Source organism: Clavelina lepadiformis, chromosome 2 (genome assembly GCF_947623445.1).
Source record: "Clavelina lepadiformis chromosome 2, kaClaLepa1.1, whole genome shotgun sequence".
Taxonomy (NCBI): Eukaryota; Metazoa; Chordata; class Ascidiacea; order Aplousobranchia; family Clavelinidae; genus Clavelina; species Clavelina lepadiformis.
Genome location: NC_135241.1, coordinates 15,068,430 through 15,090,128, shown reverse-complemented (window position 1 = coordinate 15,090,128; position 21,699 = coordinate 15,068,430). Strand labels below are relative to the sequence as shown.

Genomic DNA, 21,699 nt, shown 5'->3' with positions numbered 1-21,699 from the left:
CCGCATGTCATTGCACACTAGACTATATGGGAATGTTGAAGTGGTTTATGCAGTACACTTATTTCCTTTTTTTCCATTATTTGAAGAGATCTAGAAACGTTATTGTAACCATTTACCTTACTTACTTGTAACATGGCATCTTCAAGCTTGTTTGTCAGAGGCAGAGCAAGCTCCAAAGTTGGGATTGAATATGATCAAGAAGGCCAGAAAATCAGAGTAGAAACAAGAGAAGATGAAGAGCAAGAAGTTCGATTCAAGGAAATTATTGATTTGCTCATCGCTGCTGGATATTTTCGTGCACGCATCAAAGGCCTTTCCCCATTTGATAAAGTAGTTGGTGGCATGACTTGGTGTATTACAAACTGCAATTTTGACATTGATGTAGATTTATTATTTCATGAGAATTCTACTATTGGTCAAAAGATATCCCTGACAGAAAAAATTGTTCGTGTATTACCCAAAATGAAATGCCCCAATCGAATTGAACCCCATCAAATCCAAGGTCTTGACTTTAAAAGCATATTTCCAGTAATTCAATGGCTTGTTAAAAAAGTCATTGAAACTAGAGAGGAAACCGGTGATCACATTAGGGCATACAGCATTTCACAATTTAATAAACATCATAAGATGATTCAAGACATAAAATTGGATGAACAATATTATTTTATACGAGAAGTAATGTCAACCTTGCAGAATATCTATCGACCAATAAGAAAATACAAGAGAGATGAAAAGAGTTCCCTTGTTACTGAGGAAGCAAAGGTATCTTCTACTTTGCTGGAATATGGAAGGAGATCTGCAACAGTTGGAAAGCCATCCATGAAATTCAAAGAGACCAAAGGTGCACATGAAAATTTAGATATCAAGGATGAACTGGAATCTGCATTCACAAAGGTAAAAGTTAACACTAATGAAAATGATATAGATGAAGAAGAAAATATCAGGCTTGCTCAAGAAAAAACTTTAGACATTTTAATGGGAGGTATGTCGGAAATGAGTGGAAGAGAAATTGAAGGAAAATTAGCTACCAAAGTGGTTGGCTCAATAGTAGAAATGCAGTCAGGTGAGATACAAGAAATATCAAATCTGTTTGCTCAGAAGAAACTGGACATGGAAGCAATGGCCAAAACTAAAACTACCACACCAGCCCAACATCATTTCAAAAGAATGCAGGCATTACGAGACAGAGTAGATGTAAAAATGGAACTTGTAAAAGAATCTGAAAGTCAGTTTCAGGAAATATTGGTCCAGCATGCGGAGCTGACAAAGAAGTTAATTAATCTCAAAGGTCAAAAGCAAAGTATGGAAGAAAAAATTCAAGAATTCGAAGAAGTTGAGCAAAATGCTAACAAGGACACTCTGCAAAATCTTCGAAATTTGATATCAATGAATGAGAATCTGAAACAACAGGAGGCCTTATTTAAGCATCATTGTAAGGAAGAATCTGCAAGACTAAATGGTGAAAAAGAGAAGCTAAAGGATGAAAGTAACTTACAAACTGCAACTGATGATGATAATATTAGCATCATTAATAAGCAATGGAAGGAAGACACAAACAAGCTAGCAAAAATTAGACTTCTGCTAGCAGCTAAAAGTCGCCAAGCAGCATCTTTGACAAGAAAGATTGATGAAGTTCCGACAAGAGCAGAACTAACTCAATACCAAAGGAGATTTGTGGAACTTTATGACCAAGTAAGCCACTTTTCGTTCCAAAATATATGTACTATGTAGTTTGCACAATTAGCTCTATCAATGTACTGTAATTGTAAGTTTAGCCAATATTTCTGTGAAGCAAAGCAATATATAGCATCCTCTTCGTTTTAGATTGCATCAACTCACATTGAAACAAAGCAGTTTTATACAATGTATAATACACTTGATGATTCAGAAAGATATCTGGAAAAGGAGGCGGATCTTTTAGACTCTATCTTCGACAATTTTCAAACCGCAAAAAGTTCTTCATCGAGCATGCAACAATATCTTAAGCAGTTTTCAAACATTGTTGAAAGTGTCAAGGCAAACAAAATTAAGGTTATGTGATGATAAAAGCTTGAATACATCTTACTAAAATTGGCATAACAGAATATACTGGCATTTTTGGTACAATACAAATATTTCATTTTATTTCAATATGTTCTGTCGAATACACAAAAGGATCACTAAATGAAAATTCATTGCTTACACAGGTGGAAAAAAAGCGTCAAATGGAAAAAATGAAAAGAGATGAACTCAACGAGAAATATATGGAGCTTGTTGAAAAACACCGACTGTATGTAAAGACCATTAGGAATTTCCAAGAAGAATGTAGAAAAAATGAAATACTTCATAATAAATTAAATGTGAACTAAACATTATATGTACTGAATACTATACTGTTTCCGAGATAATACGACAAATTTCTCATGATCATTCATGTTCTGCAATATGTAAGCGTAATGTGCAATATCCTGTAACATTTATTGATCCCACTATACTTCGTGAATGTTGATCACTGCAAATACTTGAGTTGTTTTCCCTAATCCAAAACAATAGTTTCACCACTATCAGTACTTTTTGAATTGGCAGCTGTTGGTTTGGCCTGCAATAAAATGGTTGTATTTAAACAATTCCCTAACAGGCTAAGAACTGAAACAATTTTCAAGACATGTAATTTAAAACTTACAGCTTTTTTGGAAACAAGGTATAATCCCATTCTTGTGCAACCACTGTTAACCTTTTCCACACAATCATCACTATGAAGTTGTATTTCTGATGATCTGAAAACGAGTTTGTGTTAGTTTGAACAGTTTACCATTTAAGAATAAACTCAGCTAATGCATACCTTCTGTAGTACTGTGTAACATTTCTTATTCCACACAGAAAGTCCATATAAACCATAATGGAGTTATCGCTAACCACAGTCTCACAATCACACCCATGGGTATAAATTGACGTGTAGTAAATCTTATTAAGTGGTTTAGTTGTTAACAAAATTGACCAGGATTTCTAATCAAAATGAATCAGTTTTAATTGAGTACGAAGTGTTAATGTTACATGGGTGCTATTTCGAGTGAATCAGAATTATATCTTACTTGTACTTTTGTCCACATGATGGGCATTTGACCAACATACAACCAGAAAAATCTTTACAGTTTAACCTTTTTTGATAAGGCTTGGGTTCTCTGCAAACAATCATAAACTATTATCATGTAGGCTGGATGATAAAATCAATTTCCCATCACTTGTATAACAGTATAGCATTAGTCTCGATCTGTTTTCAAACAAATGCTCTTAAACTTGAGAACACTGCAGCGTTGCAGACAATTTAGGAACACAAAATGATTTGCTTATGTAATGCATTCAAACCATAGAATACAAAATTCTTTCATGTAATTACATGTGAAATTACTTACTTGCTAAAATTTATCCATTTTTTCTGTTCTTGTATGCTTAAACACGAGCTTTCGGAACAGTCTACGTCTGTTTTTACAGCATTCTGTGCAAAAATGCTGTAACTGTAAATGATCCATGAAATACACTAACATTCACTTAATGATTTGATAGACCCTCAAAAAGAATAAGGGTAAATGTAGATATTTATATTTAAACCTGCACTTCAGGTGGATAGTCATCATATGTAATATCGTCTGCCCCAGATGTACCACAAGTAGAAGCATGAAAGTCAATGTGATATAATTCAAAAAAATCTGACAATGTGAATAATAATTAATTATGAATTTTATCCGAGTGCTGTATTCAAATATTATTACGGTAAAAACCAAGTTTTTTTCCTGATTAACTGCAAAATCACAGCACTAACATACTGAAACAAATTGGGCATTGCACTTTTTCTTGGTCACTATTATTGTTCGGAACTTTTGAGGGTGACTGCTCACAATGAGATATTGTTTCATCCAATCTAAAAACAAAATAATAATTGTGAAATAGCGTCATTGTCCATGAACTAATTATGTCTCCAACATGAAATAGTATCAGAATCTTCAGCCTTAAATTAATAAAACTATTTGAACAACATAGCGATGATGTTTCAGTCGTAACAATTTAACCTCAAGTATTGAAACTCTTAAGCATTAATTTTTTGTTGTTCACATCTTTTATTTGATTTATTATGTAGTTTTTGTGCAATATTTGGCAGCGTTAACTGAAATCACTAGTAGCAACGTAACTAAATATCTCAGATGGGCATGCTAACGATAACAGAGTATCAATCTTTTTTGATCCTGGGCAATTTGGTATGATACCAGCGTGTTGAAATATTTCTCTTACCTATGCTTTTATTATACACTTTTCTAACTGTTTCCCAAAACAAATAAAGTTACTGTATTTTCAAACCTGGATCCATAATTGTACCATACACTTTTTAACAACACTATAAAGAGGTGAATTTTAATTTGTCAAAAACTCTTTTCAGGAAAATCTTTATCTTAATCCTTAGCGTTTGTAAAAAGGTACTTTTGTATGATTGAATACTAATATTTATAATAAAAGCGGTTTTGCGAAAGCCCTTAACTCAGTTTGTCAGAATACCCTTATTCAATGAAACCAAGACTCCAATGCATGAAATGACATTAATTACATCATAATTATACACAAGGCAAGAAAGTTGTGTTACCAAGTGGCAGATAAAGTGGTAAAAGCACTGTATTAAAAGTTAAGCTGTTCCTCACAGGTAAAAAAGGCACACTGCAATCTTTCCCACTTTACCAAATTCATTAGTAACCATAAAATATTATCTTACTGTGCAACAACAAATACTCCAAACAAAGGCAACATGGAAGAATTACATTACTTGGCTGAGGCCAAGTTACTGCAACTGTACGTAACATACACATTTTGTTGAATTTTCAAGACAAAAAATGTTTAAACTAACATATCCGTTGATTTTCTTTTTATTCCTCGACCAACTGCTTTCACTTTTTTGAATTCTTGAGTGTTCAATGCTAATGACATAAATCTTGCTGTCACATCCCGAAAATACTCTCGTCCATCTCTGTTTAATTTTATATCATGTTTTTCCTCAAACTGCTTCCGAAGATCTGCACAAAGTTCACTCTTAAATAGGTGTGAATAGTGCAAAAAAATTCCTATACTTTAAATACAGGTACCCTATTTATAAAGGTTTTTTATCTCGCATATAAAACTTAGGATTACACCGACAAATCGAACAAAAAGCAAAAACAGGGTATCGAAACAACAATTGCAACTCGTACATGAAGAAATTTCAGTATTACTGGAATTCAAACTCATTTACCTTTTACTTTTTGTATTGAAGGATTAAATGTTACCCAGTCAAGGAGATTGAAAAATCGCTTAATAGCTTTCTTGAGCTGTTTTATCTGCGTGTCTGTATAAACTTGTTCATTGGAAGAGCTGGACTTTGCTTCATGTTCATGAGAACCATCTTCAGTACAATTTTGAAGTTTATTCACCTTTTTAGAATTGCAAACTATAACATCATGAATTACTTCAATCTCGTTAGTCTCTTTGGTAAGCTCATCTAATCGGCATGGAGAACAGGAGGTAGTATGTAGTTGTTTTGGTAAAAGAGATGTGCTTGACTTTTGAAAACTAGTATTAGCAGATTTTTTACAGAATTCTGTCTTTAAATTTTGATCCAAGCTAAGTGGTAAATCTGAAAACTTGGCCATCACTTTTCTTCTTCCAATATGTAAATCATCATCTGGCAATGTATTATGCACAACGTCTTCAACAATACGTTTGCTTGCTGTGCTTGGCTTTAACTGACCTCTTTCACAGTGGTTGTTTCTAGGATCTTTGTCGACCAAGTTTAAAAGATCAGTTTTGATATCTGTTGCAAAAGACCCACACACTATTGGCTTTGAACATTGCTCAGGTATCTTATTCTTAGTTTTTGTTTCTGCACAATCAATCTGTAAAATGTCATTTTTGGCACGGGGCTTCTTCAAAACGTTATTGGGTGAGTGTCTTAACAAATTTTCAGATTTAGGTGTTTTCTGCTTCTTTTTATAAACTATTTCATCATCATTTTTTGTAGGAGTTTTTTTCTACAAACATAGAAACAAGTTTTATGATTGAATCCAAATGAGCACACAAAGATAAGCTATAAAATAAACTGTGCGGGCTTCAGCGTAATAAATATCAATAATAAAAATTTATATGTATGTAAAGTACATTATTGCCGCCTGTCCAGAAAGTATTCAACCAATTCCAATATCTTGACAATAATGTATTGCTAAAACTTTCCATATGAACCAAAAATAGAAAAGCTCTAATGCACATTAAATCTGCACTCAGTGAAATAATCAGAATCCAAAAAAAAATTAGCAGCAATAAATCTGTACGATTTGCTGCAGTTATAACCATAAACACACAAAAGGTGTACTGTACCACTAATCAAAAAGCTTATTAACAGTATCATGAAAAATGAAAATATACTCACACCATCAATGTAAGCTACTGTTATGACGTTGTGGTCTGCCGCAACTCCGCAACTAAAGTTAAGTTGTATTGTGGCCGTTTGAAACCAAAAAATTCATTGGTTGGTACAAGTGTAAGCTGGTATATCAATAGCAGTCAGTTTTTCTGACTACCGTAGTCTTAATTATGAGGTTTGATTTCAGGTCAGGGGTGTCCAACCCGTGGCCCACGCGGTATTTGTCGAAGACTTATATTATCAACTGAACCGCCTACGTAATTTATGGGAAACTTACATTCCGAGAAATTGACATTTATTGTTTGTTTACCGATACTAATTTCTGATAGCCATATGGAAAACTCGCTTCGCATTGCTACATCGTCCATCTCATCAAATATTGCCAAACTTGTTAGAGAAAACAGTGCCAAACTACACATTGAAATGTCAACGTGTAGTAAAAACTCTGTTTAATTTACTATATCTTGGTATGTTTATTGTTCTTATAATTGTAAGAGGATAATATGTTTTTCTAAGATTAGATTTTTGGTGTGAGGGTTTTAATTAGAAATTAGCAGTAAACACTCAAGTGGCCAGCGCAATCGTTCGTAAATCGCTTGTGGCCTTTTGGCGAAAAAGTTTGGACACCCCTGTTTTAAATTGACTGAGATCTGTTTGATAAATTGCCTGGACTATTGTTCCAATCACAATGGTTCTCATTGTAACATAAGAATTGCTGTCATTTACACGGAGGGTTAGTACAAGGTAGTTTAGATTATTTTTTAGATGTTTGTGGTAATGACTGTAAACAACCACAGAAATTGAAATGACAAAAGTGGCTCATTATAATTTGGCTAAAGGTCCAAAATTGGGGAGCGGCCAACAGATTCCTGACCACAGCCTTAGGCAAAATCCGTCACCCAGCAGACCAAGGTAAAAACAACCATATTAAGGTTAAAAAACATCTTTCTGGAATAGGTTACATCTATAAAAAATTATCTTGAATAATATATGAATAATAATGTGTTGAATATATGAATAATTATGTGTTTGGTGCTATTCGAAAGAGGATCACAATAATATACAATTGGAATTGTCCCGCAAGGAAAGAATTTTAAAAATTACAATTTGATGATAGCTATGATATTTTTGGAAGTTTGGACAGTAACAATATTAAATAAATTTGGAAAAGGTTGCCAAAATATTTTAGTTGTATATTAACAAAATCTTGAATAAGCTGAATACTTTTTTGGACCTGGATTGAGTGGATATCTTTACAGATAATATGTTAGTATTCACATTTTTATGTATGATGGTTTTTGATGCTAAAAGCATTTTAGCAGATCGTTCCAAGCCCACACCACTGTACATTCCTCGGTCATTTGAAGAAAACTGCTGTAGTTTTGTAACAAAGCGTAAAGGGCTCTTTTTGACATCATTGTTGCTGAATGAAATTTCAAACACAGTAATCAAAAGTTTTTTGTGTTTGTAATACGAAAAAGTAATTTTATGGTTATATATCTTTTTTATAAGGAATACCTTTGTTCCAAAGATTTAAGTACTTTGTTTAAATGTGATGTTTTCCAATTAGAAGGTGGAGTTTTACTGCAATATTCAGCAATTTGCTTCTGTAAACATGAAGATTATGACCATAAACTAGTGATAACATGTCATGAACACAAAAATTAATAACACACTGAGTCAAGTTTATACTGTTACACAAATGGTCAATTTTGGCAAAGCTTAATAGGTGCAATCCATCGAAGTGTAACATTATATTAGTTGGTACTAGAAAATTCATTTCAAACATAACATGATCTGTTAGGTCAGTAAAATATTATAAAAACAGAACAAGTTAGTTAAGGTGTCATAAATATCAAAACTCCAAATCTGTGATAAGATAGCTGACTGTTTGCAGATAAATGCCATTATTTAGGTTGGAAATAAATGCGTTAATCACCTTATTCGTAACCTTAGAAACAGCAGCAGAAACAGAAGAGCATTTGGCACTTCCAAATCTTATGAACTCTAAAGAAACTTGTTTGTTCCTAGCGTGTGGTTGCAAAAATAACAATTTAACTTTGTCCCATGGTTGATTTGCAATTTCCTGGATTAAATGATCTAAATATGGAGTATTTTACTAATTTGTAATTGCAGCTAGCGTCTAAATTGCAAGCATACCATGCAAAAGTAAACAATTTCTCCAATTTTTTACCATTATAATTAAACATTTTGCATCCTGCTTTGTTTTTGCCGGTTCTTGCATCCATCATATTTTGCAAAATGACTGGAGACATTAATGTTATATAATCATGATAAGATGGCCATAGAGATGAAGCAACTTGAATTTCTAAAGATGCAACATTGCTGTAGCCTGCAAAACCGATAAAGCATAAATAAATGCTGATGAGTAAAAAAGCTTTTCAACATTATTTTACAATGTAGCCTAAAAGTACATCTACTGAAAAGTAGCAGAATATATACCAATGTCGATGTAGTGTATTTTTGCATGTTTATCAAAAATAAGCTCAATAAACTCTTCACCAATCTTGGGAGTTTGAACATTGCTCATCCATTTTCCATCACCCAATAAATTGCCAGCTGGATACCTTTCATCCTAAACATTATATACAACAACACCATAAAAAGCAGATATTTGATATTACCACAAAAATACAAAATGGTAAGCAAACAATTAAATAAAAAATAACTTTATACCTCTGAAGACACTTTAACTATTTCTTTAATTTTTATAGGTGCCATCAAGCTGCAACAAGCAAAATGAAACTTTTACAAGTACTGTATCACAGTTCAACAAAAATTCATTGCCATATAGTTTCTAGTGTTTTCCTGTTGTAAATTACGTGAATGGTTAAAGCTATTTTTATAATGAAATTAGTGTGCGATGAATCATAGAGATAAATCAGTACCAAAGCAAAGCTATAAATCTATAAAAATCACGATAAAATAACACATGATATTAAACCTTATAAAAAAATGTAAATGTTATGGTCTCATACTCTCAAGTTTACAGGCAAATACAAATCAAAAGATGAATTTAAAAGAAAATGCACATTGAATTGTAAATTTTTGACTATTGTGAATTTCTGATAATACACAGGGATGAAGTTAAAGTTAAAGCGTGAATTCATCGAGCATACAAATTATTGCAACATTATTTACTGGCAAAAAGGTCTTCTTTAATATGCTATCTTTTCAATGAATTTGCAAACGAGAACTTAAAATCAAATACAGTGGAATCTAATTTTTTCAAAGTTCATTAATCAGTAACTCCCACCACATGCAGCAAAAATTGTCAGAAACGGATTTAATGCATTGTATCCCTTCAACCCAGAAATCCCAGCATCCAACTCTGACAGAGAATTTTTTAGAAAAAAGTTTACAAAGCCTCAAATAAGTGGATTACGCCAAAACAACACAACTGTGTTCAAAAAATAATCAATGCTAGCGAATGAATAAATGTCTGACATGCAGTATACAAGTTCAACTTATGCATAATATATGAATCCAACACAACACATGTTCGCAATATTTTGTATGGATATCTGCGAAAATTTGTTTACTTTTTTATCAGTTGTTGCACTAAAGCAGGTAGTTCTTCTACAGATACTCTAAACACAAAGTAAATTTTCTACATGCGAATGGCAGGAAACGAACACCTATTAGAGCTGTAGTGTTGGCAAATACAAAAGCTATTAAATGGAATCTTGACCTTGTACATGTCATCTCTTGAGTCTCACAGCTAACACTATATATATATGTAGTGTGGCCTTACTGTTTTAAATGTATTAATCAAGGCTACTTACTTCCTACCAAGATTTAAGAGACCAAATTTGCTCGTAGTGGTCTGCAACATTGGCCAAATTCGTTTTTTTTAATAACCCAATATTTTGCAAAAAAGGTAGAAAATGTGCGTAGTAGGAACACTAGAGAGGTTGCAGTAATAGATTACTTTCAGTTTGTATGAGTGAGTTTGTTAAATACTATGTTTCATTTGATCATTAAGGAAGTGGGATGTGATGTATTTTTATTTTAGGATAGATGTGTGACGCCATTTTGGTATTCCTGAAATGTTACTATCCCCATACAATGTTCTAGCCCTGGGGAGAAAATTGTTCGAAGTATTGGGATTTCACTACAGGACAAAATATTCTATAATGTTACAATGACAACAAACAGAAATGTATTCAATGGCAATTAGAAAAATTCATTGTGAAATAATACAAAAAATCCACAATACAAAATTAAAAGTCATTTTATTTTATACAAAATGTATATTAGTGTTATAATGTGGGAAGAAATACTTGCCGATAAAAAGCTCATTTTCAGCAACTTCAAATCAAACCTGCCAGCTTTGATAATTATGCTTGATGTGAGCGACTGATTAGCAAATAAACCATGAGTAACAGGTCACTTCATTGATACAATATATGGTAAAAGAATATATATATTTTTACTTAAACAAAATTACAAAATGTTGCAACCAGCCCACGATCTTTTAAAAAAAACCTATAAACAAAAACTACTGAAATATTTCTCCTGTGATTTTAACTACTTATGAAAAATAAAGGATTCAACTCAGCAGGTCAAAATTCGAGCACAACATTCTAATTGCAACATCCTTATCTTTATTTTTACATCAAATACCCAGTACAACTTTTTAAAGTTCTACTTAGATCTTGACTGGATAGATACTGGCTTTTGCAATTCCACCTGCATCGAAGATTCCCATTCAACACCATTGAAGTTTTCAACAATCATGTTTTCTATAGTACCTTTATCTATGCATCGTGGGTTAATACCTGTACAATAAAAGAATAATTGTATACCGATAAGTTCAAACTAAAGTTAAAAGATTCTAAAGCAGGGGTATCAAACATACGGCCCGTAAGATGGTTAAAGCTGGCCCTCGAGCTTGTACAGAATAAATTTGGGGAAAAGAACAACGTAGACATGCGACTGCAACATTTAATGTTGCAAGAGATTTGCAAAACTTGTAATGTGTACACCAGAAATTTTTGATCAGTTACGTTACGACAGCTAAAACATTTCAACATGCTAAATTGATCCTTCTTCGAACTGTAAAATTGTTTTTGTCTTAACCAAAGCGCTTAAGGAATAATTTGAATATTTCTGAAAAGCTAATCTCCTTCTTCACCTTCAAACCAAACGTAGCCAGCAAACATTCTTCCAACATGTTAGCATTTAGATGGCACAACTCAATTGTGACACAACACTGCTTATTGTGAATTAATAAATGATAGAGGTTAGCAGTAAATGCATATGTAAGGAAAAACTGATGTTAATTGAGCTTGGTTGAGGCTTAACAAGTGCAGTAATATTATGAAAGCTTTGCGATATTACAATGTGCTAATTGCTACATCATTTTTGGAAGGTAGATAAAATGCTACCAGCACATATAGCCAACATCGACATAGTCAAGCACAGGACTGTGCATGAGACTAAGGAAAAATCTATTTAAATTAACTAGGCTAAATTCATCTTTGATTGGCTAGTGAAGCTGACACTTTACTTCAATAATAGTTGCAATTCGAGTTTGATACCCCTGTTCTAAAGTATTAGTGGTATACAGTACATTTTGTATATTATACTGAACAGGACATAATAGATAGGGATGTGCCGACTGAAGCTGGGGTTAATATTCAATCAATCAAGTAAGATTTCAAAGCTATATTATTAACTACAGAAGAAACATGCTGTTATATCTCAGTAAAACCTATATATGAAGATGTGATAAATACAAAATGTGTATATTTTATATAAACTTATTGTATCACTATCACACAGACATAGTTTTTTTTGCATGTGCAGAAATAAAATGTTATATGCGGTTATTGTTATCATTAGTTAATTAGTAGCTCAGCAAACATACGAGCAGGGAAATACCTGGAGTTAAAAAGTGCAAGAATAAAATATTATTCAATACAAACGTACATGATACAAGGATTAGCAGGAAGCCAAACCCAAATATTATATATTTATTAGGTGGAGATAAAGAAATTAAAAAGAAAAACAATAAAGTGAAGGTATTATCAAAAGATTAGCAACAATTGTCAAGTTAAGTACTGGTATGTAAATAAATTTTTACTGCTTGCATAGCTTACACTGCTATTGCTACACATAAATGTATTGTTTATATAAAAAACATAGGCTGGGTGCATAAACTGTAAATAATTTGCAGTAGCATGTCAAAACCCCTTGATTCTTGTGAACCCTAATTAGGTTGTTTTGTTTTGTGTTCAATTCAAACCGTAACCAAAGTAGTAAGAAAACTTAAATAACAGATGGAAAGAGAGATTAGAAATACAGATGGTATTTCAATAGGAAAAAATTTCAGTCTGGCATACAAGCTCCTTTCATGTATAGTTCTTATTCACTCTTGAATGCAAATTATAGAAACTTATAAGATACAATAAGTCTACAGTACACTATACAGATCGTCATATATATGGACTGTATAAAGTATGAGTAGGACCTGAACTTCCAAATCAGCACATCCCTAACACAACTGAAACCTCTGGTTGAAAATAATCATCAGCTGATGCAAACTTAACACATTAACATGGGTGCCTAAGGCATTTGCATTGCATTTGCCGCCCTGGGATTTTACTTTTTCCTAATGATAATTAATTAATCAATGGCTTTTAATCACAACCTATTGTCTTTGCATCTCGTCTTTTTTGTTGCATTTGCGTCAGGCAACTAACAATAATCACACTGATTATTTATTATTGTTAGTTGCCACGAACAACAGTCACACACTGAATCACGTGAATGATCACATTATGGCCACGCTTGAGAAGCGAGAGGCTTTTGTGCCCCAAAGTGTTGCTATCTATGCGCTCGCTGGGATGATACTAAAATAATTCATTAGCTCAAGTGATTAACCATTAATTGCTTGGACTCAGCGCAAACTTATCTTCACACTTTCACACACTAAATTCAAAAAGAGCAAAATGAGGTCTTGAGGATGTCTGCAGCTTTTATCTCAAGGTTTTGTCAATTATCGCAACAAGGGAGTTAAGTTATAATGACAATTGTAAAGTGACCAACCTACTGCATAGCAGGAAACATTTATCCACTTATTATTGCATTGTTTGCACCGGAGACAGTGCCACTTTCAGTACAACACCACATGATCAGTCTTGTACCAAAAAAGAAATTGTCTAGATTCACTGTAGAACTCACAATTAAGCTCCAGGTTTCAATTTTGTCTTTTCATGCGCTTGTTTTGTCGTCTTTCAAGCAGTGTTAGACATTAAACGTCATGCAATGAATTTCTTGCATTTAGTGCGTGACAATAATGGTAACAATTGAAATTTGAAAACTAACCAACCATTGCCTTTTACTTTACAAACCACAAAACGCAAACATTTATGTTATCCTACAAACACAACTCTTGATATCTTACGATTTAGGTCAGATGTTATATACTGTAGTTCCTTTCTGTTATCTCTTACCATCATTTTCACATTAATTTTAAATTTGCTATAAAACTGTATGTACCCTACATCACAACAATAAGTGATAAAACTTTTCCTTAAATTAGGGGAATCCCCAATTTAAGTAAAGACCATGGAATTCAGAAAGTTAGGCACCTATGTACATTAATAAATATTAATGGCAATGTAATCACCATATCCATCTGGATTTGACCTCGGAATGTAGAAACTCTGAACTCCACAAACTTTACAAAACATATGTTTTGCTTTGTGAGTGTTGAACGTATAAGTGGTTAAAAGTTCTTTCCCTTGTAGGAGTTCAAACTTCTGGGCTGGGACAATGAAGTGCTGGTTGCTTTTGACATAGCAGATACTACAACTTAAAAATAAACAAAACATATTCAGCTTTCAGGTATCTATGCTATATAATCATAGACAAGGAAAAAAGCTACAGAGTGGCTGCATTACAGGCACTTGTTTTAATATTAATGTATTAAATCTGTGGTATAGGAAAAAAGTTTGAGAAGCACTGATCTTAAACTCTTAAGGAGGCGTAAGGGTCAAAAAATAAAATTTCTTTGATTCTGTTAGACTCTTACGCAGGGCTTTAAAAAATCTGTTTAGACCAATCAAAAGGCAGCATGGTTGGTGTTGTTTTCTAGCCAGGGAATTCCCCTAGCAGTTGGCGCCCTTTAAAGTTCCGGGATGTGTGAAAAACTTGGATAGAAATTGACATGAAAAAGTGGGAAATGTGTGTTTTCTAGGCCTACCTAACGGAGTATAGAGATATGTGATTTTCGCTATATTCCAGTATGAGATAGCATCAGACAAGCCTAGTTCACATGCAAAATTTTAGGGATCCCCATGGAGCAATCTTCGTAACGGCATTTCTAATAATTTTATTACATAAAGATATAAACAAAGAAATTGACCCTTTTTTAAAACCCAATGCCTTCTTAGGGTGTAATTTTGTCCAGAACTAAGGTGATTTTTCTGTTGCTCTTTCGCATTTGACTGATAAAAGTAGTGTAAAATGACAAAATCATTGATTCACAAACACACATTGTGATGCACAGTGGGTTTATATTAAATCATTCATGATTGTAGAAACCTAGGAAAAACAACTGTAGTGTAGTCGTCGCAGAATAAAAGTTTGCAATGTAATCACACTAGCAAAATTTTAAATGTCTGACTAAATTCTACTAAGAAACAAGCAAGAGATTCAAACAATGAATAAAACATGCAGCACATTTTTAAATATGAGCCGCAAACGTTTTGTTTCAATCTAGAAACATTCCCAATGCTAACAATAGTATGGTGTAGCTGGAGTTTATATGAGATGAAAACTTCAAATTACAAGCTGTTCCAAACAACATTAAGCACCAGAGATTGTGTACGACTTAAAAATTTAATTCAGACATGCATCTAGCATTAAAACGTGTCTTGTGATTATACCTTGCCAAAGTATATAACTATTCTCACAACAGTCAAAAGTCAACAACAACTGTGTCACTTCATAATTATGTTTATGATTCATTTACCTGGTCCTAGGTGCCAAGCAATGTTCGCCCAGATTATCATACTATGTAATTTTGTTTGTTCTAAATTTTCAATACACTTCTACTCCAAGAAGTTTGTTGCCAGATGCCATGCACAGCTTTGGTGCTTGTGACAAGAAGAGAAAACTTGAAGTGGTTTTAACATGAGTGGCAAGGCAATAAACATGAGATAAATCGTGTGTGGCAGCGTGGGCCAGAGTTCCAACTACAGGTCATCGCGTTGTTGGCAGTTAACATATTAAGATTAATTGCAATTACTGTCATTATTAATGAAATGCCTGACACCACATCTTAGTAAATGTAATGTAAATTTTATACAATTTTAGGGTCTATTGTACAAATATACAAACACAGAATGCAATTGTATAATAAACCTCTGCTACCCAAATTATGTCGAAATTTGGTTGTACACTTCTGCACGAGACCCCAATTTTAAAAAAGACATGTTAACAATACTTTCGTAATTACCTTTAGAACAGTAATTATTAAGCTAGTGCATGGATATAAATACGTAACTATTACAGTTATGTAGATTTAATGCTTATATTTAGCTCTGAGAAAGTAGCGTATACAACAGAAATTACAAACAATTACACTTACTTGCAATTATATATGTGAACATCTGCTGGAGCATGTACTTGAAACCTCACTGCTGCACAGTGACAGCCACCACTATGTAGCACATCACCCTTCTCATTATTTGTCATCTCAACCTAGTAGTTCTTTGCAAATAATTTAAAGAAATTCTAAATGATTTCAAATTAAATGTCTATTGGCCAAACAAAAGCTTGATAAGCATAGTTTAAAATCAGGGCAAGTGCTGGTTAAAAAAAACATTGCCTTAAATAAAAAAAAAGCTGCAACTAAATTCTCAATGTATGTCTGGAGACAATCAAACTAGTTTACTATAATACCACCGTATAACAAACAATCTTGTCTTACTTTGATTTTCAAGGTACCACAAAACAAAGAGTGGGATATCTGCACTCTGCCCACATTACTGTTTTTATAAAGCGTGTATTAACAGAAAGCACAGTTGTTAACGTGAGGTAATAACCGTGCTTTGGTTTTGCTTGATCAAATAGACAGGAGTTATATCTGTCGTTAGTCACATCATGAATTAAAATTTCATGACTATAAATCCAGAGTGGAAAGTATGGCAAATTTTGTAGATCTATTTGGTACATATGCTAATTTGTCTGGCAAAGCAAAATTTGCGAGAATGAATCTAAAAACTGCATAAAGTAATTACTACTCTCCCAATAAACAACAATGCTACCATGGTATAACATTAAAACAATTAAGCAATAAGAGAGAGAGAGAGAACAAAAATACGAACTTTGATAGAAACTACAAACGAGATAGTGTGGGTGTGTAAAGTAAGCTAGCCCCTACACAAAATCAATTTATGTTATAGATATACAAGGTGCAATGGAATGCAAAAACATTCATGTATAAAAACACACTCACAGCAAGGTGAACAAAATGGAAAAAAGTGCAAGTTAATCAACTTCTGAGAATGTGAACGTAAATAAGTGTTTATAAGTAAGATCTGACCACAGTAATTACAGAAAGCGGTAAAATTAAAAAGGTATTTAATTGCTCATAAATACAAGTTGATTACAGTGATTTAAAAATAAGGGTAAATTTAGAAGTGCATAAACATGAAGATAAAGGTGAGTTAGTCGAGTAGCTGCCAGTCGGAGTACATGTTCTTAGACTGTCTCTCTAGTAAATATGCTTTTAATTTGTTACTAAAAAGAGTAGTTGATGTAAGTTCCCTTATAGAGCCTGGTACAATATTCTATTGTTTTGGCCCACAATACTTTGAAGACTGTTGAGTTGAAGAACCCTTTTGACTTATCTTAACTTATTTTACCTGTTGAATCATCTGACTATATTGTTGCGTGCGGTTAGAATACTCTAACCTTTTGTCGGCCGAAAGGTTATAATATTACAACAGAAATGGTTTCAAATTATGCTTGAAATAAACTACTCTTCGTGTATAAATGTATTCATTATTTCTGTACTGATAAGTTGTAGCCTATCTGGTCCTACGAGAGTTATAACACCCGTATTCGGCCCTTGAAGGAAAAAGGTTGGACACTCCTGGCTTAGTTCAACTACAAGATGTGACACGACATTATCAATTTATTGCAAGTATAGCCTACATAAGACATATTAATTATGTGCCGGTACTAGGCGTACCTCTGTACTGGCCTAGTAGCATACGCTACTAGCGTATCTACTAGGGATGGGCCGATACGAACCCAAACCCGAATAGATTCGCCGAATATCGCCTTTATGGAAGATTCGGGCGAACACGAATACCAAGAATGGCGAACCCGAATACAATATTACTTATAAATTTACTGACTTTCGTAAAAAATGATGATCTAGTTTCCCGACAATACTAAACTAGAGTCAGCAGTACTTACAATGAAGGTCGTTTTCCTAACGATTTTGCTTTTTCGATCGTTTTTTAAACTCTATTTTTGGAAAGAAAGCGATTTGTTTATCGATTACGTCATTTTAGAAGCAAGACTTGATAACTTTTGGAGGAAATTTTATTTGTTTGGTTCTAATACGAATAGATTCGGGATTCGTTCGTGTCGACCTTCATGATATTCGGGTTCACACGAACCCGAATAATCTTCCTCGCGGCACATCCCTAGTATCTACTAGCAGTAACCGTTCCAACGAAACTACCGTACTACCAATTAAACTGAGCGAGATCGCGGCTTCGCGCGATATCCCCCGCTGCAAGTGACAACAAAAACAAAAGACATCAAGTAAACAACACAGGCTAGAAAAGAGGTACTGGTATTGTATTGCAGGATCATGGTAGGATTTAACCAATGATACTATAATTGTTTACGGTTTACGCCTGCAGAGCAAAAACGTGTAAGGTGTTAATAATGTTGTGGTGTTTAAGGCTCAACAATGGCACCAAAGCTGAGTACCTTTAAGTTTAACTGGAAGAACTAGAAAAAATGAGATATACCGGAAAATTGGATTATAATTTTTAATGTTTTGGTGTAAGAGGATAATTTTTAATCTTTATACTCTGACTAACTTTTTGTACGACTTAAGCCAATGCCTTTATAAATACCATATAGTATTATAAAGGCATTGCTTAATCCTGGCGATGATTCCTAATCGCTCGAGCTCCAGTTACCAAGCTAACCTTTATGCAAGTTACATAGTTTTTATTTCTGCTTTTTTACATTGTATTGCCCGAATTTATAACTAATTGTCCATCAGGTGATTCACAAAACAGAAGAAATTGTCGTTAATGCCTTGCCCAAGAGCTTTACAATGTTGTAGCGCCACTGAGGATCGAACATGGAATTCAAGCCGCATTTATTAAGAGGCTAGATTTACTCGGCTACCGAGCCGGTCTGCTTGTACTGCAAAACACGTCCCTTTGATAAATTTTTAGGTAAAATTTTATGTTTTTGAATAAAAAAAAATTGAAGGCTAGGACGAGGAGTCCTAGACCCATTTACACTACCATCAGTACCTAAACGAGGGTGACAAATGATGTCTATTCATTCTTCATTTTAAAATTTCTATGCTTTTGTTTGTTTGTTTCCTTGGTAGAAGAACGCTTCACTTACTAAGCTAGTAGGTTGTAAAACATCCAGTTTTTTAAATATTGGAATGTTACTCTTCGAATCTCATTAGATTAGGGCTAGGCGATGCAAGTAGGTATATTTTTGCGAGAGGTAATGGTTAAACAACGTATCTAATTGTTCTTGTGTCGCTCTCGAGGCAAAATGATGAAGTACCGTAAGGCTACCGTGTTGTAACGAAATGACCCGTAACTGCTATTTACAAATATATGTAGGCTCTATACTGCCTGCATGCTGGTAGCCAACATAGGTTATGGACATAGTTCGCATGTAAGTAAGAACTTGTTTGGTATTGAATGCATTGGGGTTATTCCTCAGACTGTGATAAGTCTATACCCCAGTCACGGAATGTAAGTTTTTTCTGCACTTGCTGGCCGGACAGCGTAATTTCCCAATACTGGTGTGCACCAAATGTTGCTGTTTGAGAATTACTTGCAATAATCAAATTGACCCATTTTGTGCACCAAATAGCCTAGCTACGTTGTCAGTCTAGAACACTAGATCAAAATGGCAAAAGTTTCCTTTTGAGGCAGTAACTTCCCAAAGGGGAAGCTTTTCGCCAAAGAATTAACTTGAAACAAACAAAGAACTAACTTAGCAATGAACAGGAACCTTATTTAAATAAAGCTGCACTGATGTCTTTATACCACACTCATGTAGAAGGTCATTTACGTTAGTTTATCCCAGTTTGGAAGCATGGCCACCAATATGTTTTGAAACATATTCAGAAAATATGCAACAAGTATGCCGAACTAATATGTGGTTATAAAACCAAAGTTTATTCAAATCCCTTGAAGGACTGCAATTTTGTATTTATAAATAGATTTTTTGATAGTGAAATATGCTCCTCCATGTTCAAAGCCAAGCATCAATTGCTTCCTCCATTATTTTCAGCTTTTTTCCAAATAAATTCATCGAGATATGCCAATTCGCTAAGAAATCAAAACGATTTTTGCCTTCCCTTTTACAGTAAATCCTTAACCCAACAAACTATTCGATACATGGAACCAAAATTTGGAATTCTCTGCCTACTGATTTGAAACTTTTCCAAAATATGACAATTATTTTTAAAAAAATTAAAAAGTTACTTTGCTTCATTATCACACTTGCATGACACTATGTGACAATTGTAAATCTGCACTCCAGAGCCATGCACTTTCATCTATTTTATTGCACTATGCACTTATTTTTCTTTTTATTATGTATATATTTTTAATTGTACTTCACTAATGGATGTTTGCTGGCTTTAAATCACACTCCGTTATTGAGTGTAGGCAACATTTAGTTATAGTGGAACTGAAACCATATTGATGAGGTTTCTCTGAATTTTTAAAACACATTCACTTGCTGTACCTTTCTTTTACTTCAAAACAGTTAAAGCTTTCCTCAACCACATGCCACCAAATTTGTTGTTGCCAAACTGTAGACATAGGCAGTAAGCATGCGCACAACAAGTACCTTTTGATAAGGCACTTTGATAAGATGATGGTATTGGACATTTCGAATCGGATTAAGAAAATTATACCGCAGTCTGTTTATTTATTAACTTGTAAATTCTCAACACTCATTACACAGCTATTTCGGATGCAATTACTGCAGATTGCTTTTACATATTTTCAAGACAAAAGACTGGAACCAGTTACTGGATTAAAATGTCACCACCAGCGCCGCTCAAGTCTTCAGCTTCGGACCAAAAGGGGTTACCTTTCAGCACTACCATTGGCTTCTTTTTCCATACATCATTGTCCATGTACCTGAGAAGTTTGCGTCTTGCAACGAGCAGTATTGTCTTCACATCTCCCAAAGATTGTCATTGGTGTGCATTCTTGCTTTACAAACTCGGTCTAATAAACGAACCCTTCCTTAGTGCTATGGCCACCAGAAACTGGGTTCTTGCCCAGGATGGGGTTTCTTTTCCCATCCACTGATGTACATCATTGAAGCAATTTTCATTCATCGGTTGCTTGAACACACCACCTGCTTGTCTGCTTAATGTTCGCTTTTTCAACTTATGTTTTATCGTTTTAACTAATTATAGGTTTAGTGGCCGGGCTAGTTTTTGCTAGTAAATATTAAAATTAATTCTCTTTAGCACGTTTTAAGCCTTTTCGGCTTTGTCACTTTTTCCTGTTCATTGGCGTGTGTTAGTAACAACTGGCTAGATTTTTCGTCCCCACCGCGCTTTTAACGAAAAATAAATGATTGACAATTGACATTAAAAGATCAAAAGAGATGGGGATGATGGAATGAAGGTTTGGAATGGCAACTTACGGTGACATCTGCCCCTATTTCGCACAGGCTACCTAATATCGAAAATATTGGGTCTAGTATACAAGTGCACAACCACAGGATGATTTGTATACTAGTCCTCAGATACTCAAATCGTGACATTATCTGGTTGTGCACTTGTATACTTGACCCAAAATGTTTTAACACTCATATGCTATAGTTTAGTATATAAATAAACATGAGCTGCCAATTTGGACACAACCAATTCGGATATGACTGAATATTCTAAGTTTGGGATCACTGTTACTGGTATACTTGAGATTTCAAATCAGGATCATTGTTGTAATTTGTACATTTATCATTCTAACCCTGATTGGTAACAACAACAATTTATACAG

General features: G+C 33.8%; 4 protein-coding genes across 6 annotated transcripts; 2 read left to right on the top strand and 2 right to left on the bottom strand.

The window, feature by feature from the left end:
* The first annotated feature begins 65 nt into the window (after positions 1–65).
* On the top strand, positions 66–2,820 carry LOC143446223 (coiled-coil domain-containing protein 93-like). Its single transcript, XM_076945765.1, has 3 exons — positions 66–1,692; positions 1,825–2,031; positions 2,187–2,820. Exons 1-3 carry the CDS (start codon positions 133–135, stop codon positions 2,346–2,348), a joined length of 1,929 nt encoding a protein of 642 aa, XP_076801880.1. The 5' UTR covers positions 66–132; the 3' UTR covers positions 2,349–2,820.
* Positions 2,437–10,865, bottom strand: LOC143446222 (uncharacterized). Of its 3 annotated transcripts, none has more exons than XM_076945764.1 (14): positions 9,113–9,247; positions 8,879–9,011; positions 8,610–8,768; positions 8,355–8,515; positions 7,934–8,022; positions 7,694–7,838; positions 5,252–6,026; positions 4,871–5,036; positions 3,804–3,898; positions 3,589–3,686; positions 3,393–3,475; positions 3,072–3,161; positions 2,663–2,756; positions 2,437–2,578 (listed from the first exon to the last, which is right to left on the bottom strand). In XM_076945764.1, exons 1-14 carry the CDS (start codon positions 9,155–9,157, stop codon positions 2,516–2,518), a joined length of 2,196 nt encoding a protein of 731 aa, XP_076801879.1. In that variant the 5' UTR covers positions 9,158–9,247; the 3' UTR covers positions 2,437–2,515. The 3 variants fall into 3 exon arrangements, with proteins under 3 accessions (XP_076801879.1, XP_076801877.1, XP_076801876.1); XM_076945762.1 differs by adding an exon at positions 10,724–10,865 and having other exon boundaries at positions 2,516–2,756; positions 9,113–9,161; XM_076945761.1 differs by having other exon boundaries at positions 2,516–2,756.
* Positions 10,866–11,075: 210 nt separating this feature from the next.
* Positions 11,076–17,617, bottom strand: LOC143446225 (centromere protein V-like). The gene is made up of 3 exons (XM_076945768.1): positions 16,038–17,617; positions 14,073–14,257; positions 11,076–11,217 (listed from the first exon to the last, which is right to left on the bottom strand). The coding sequence occupies exons 1-3, from the start codon at positions 16,142–16,144 to the stop codon at positions 11,084–11,086; spliced, it is 426 nt and encodes a 141-aa protein (XP_076801883.1). The 5' UTR covers positions 16,145–17,617; the 3' UTR covers positions 11,076–11,083.
* Positions 17,618–19,125: 1,508 nt separating this feature from the next.
* On the top strand, positions 19,126–21,692 carry LOC143445224 (uncharacterized). The gene is made up of 2 exons (XM_076944166.1): positions 19,126–19,342; positions 20,694–21,692. The coding sequence occupies exons 1-2, from the start codon at positions 19,326–19,328 to the stop codon at positions 20,998–21,000; spliced, it is 324 nt and encodes a 107-aa protein (XP_076800281.1). The 5' UTR covers positions 19,126–19,325; the 3' UTR covers positions 21,001–21,692.
* The last annotated feature ends 7 nt before the right edge of the window (positions 21,693–21,699 follow it).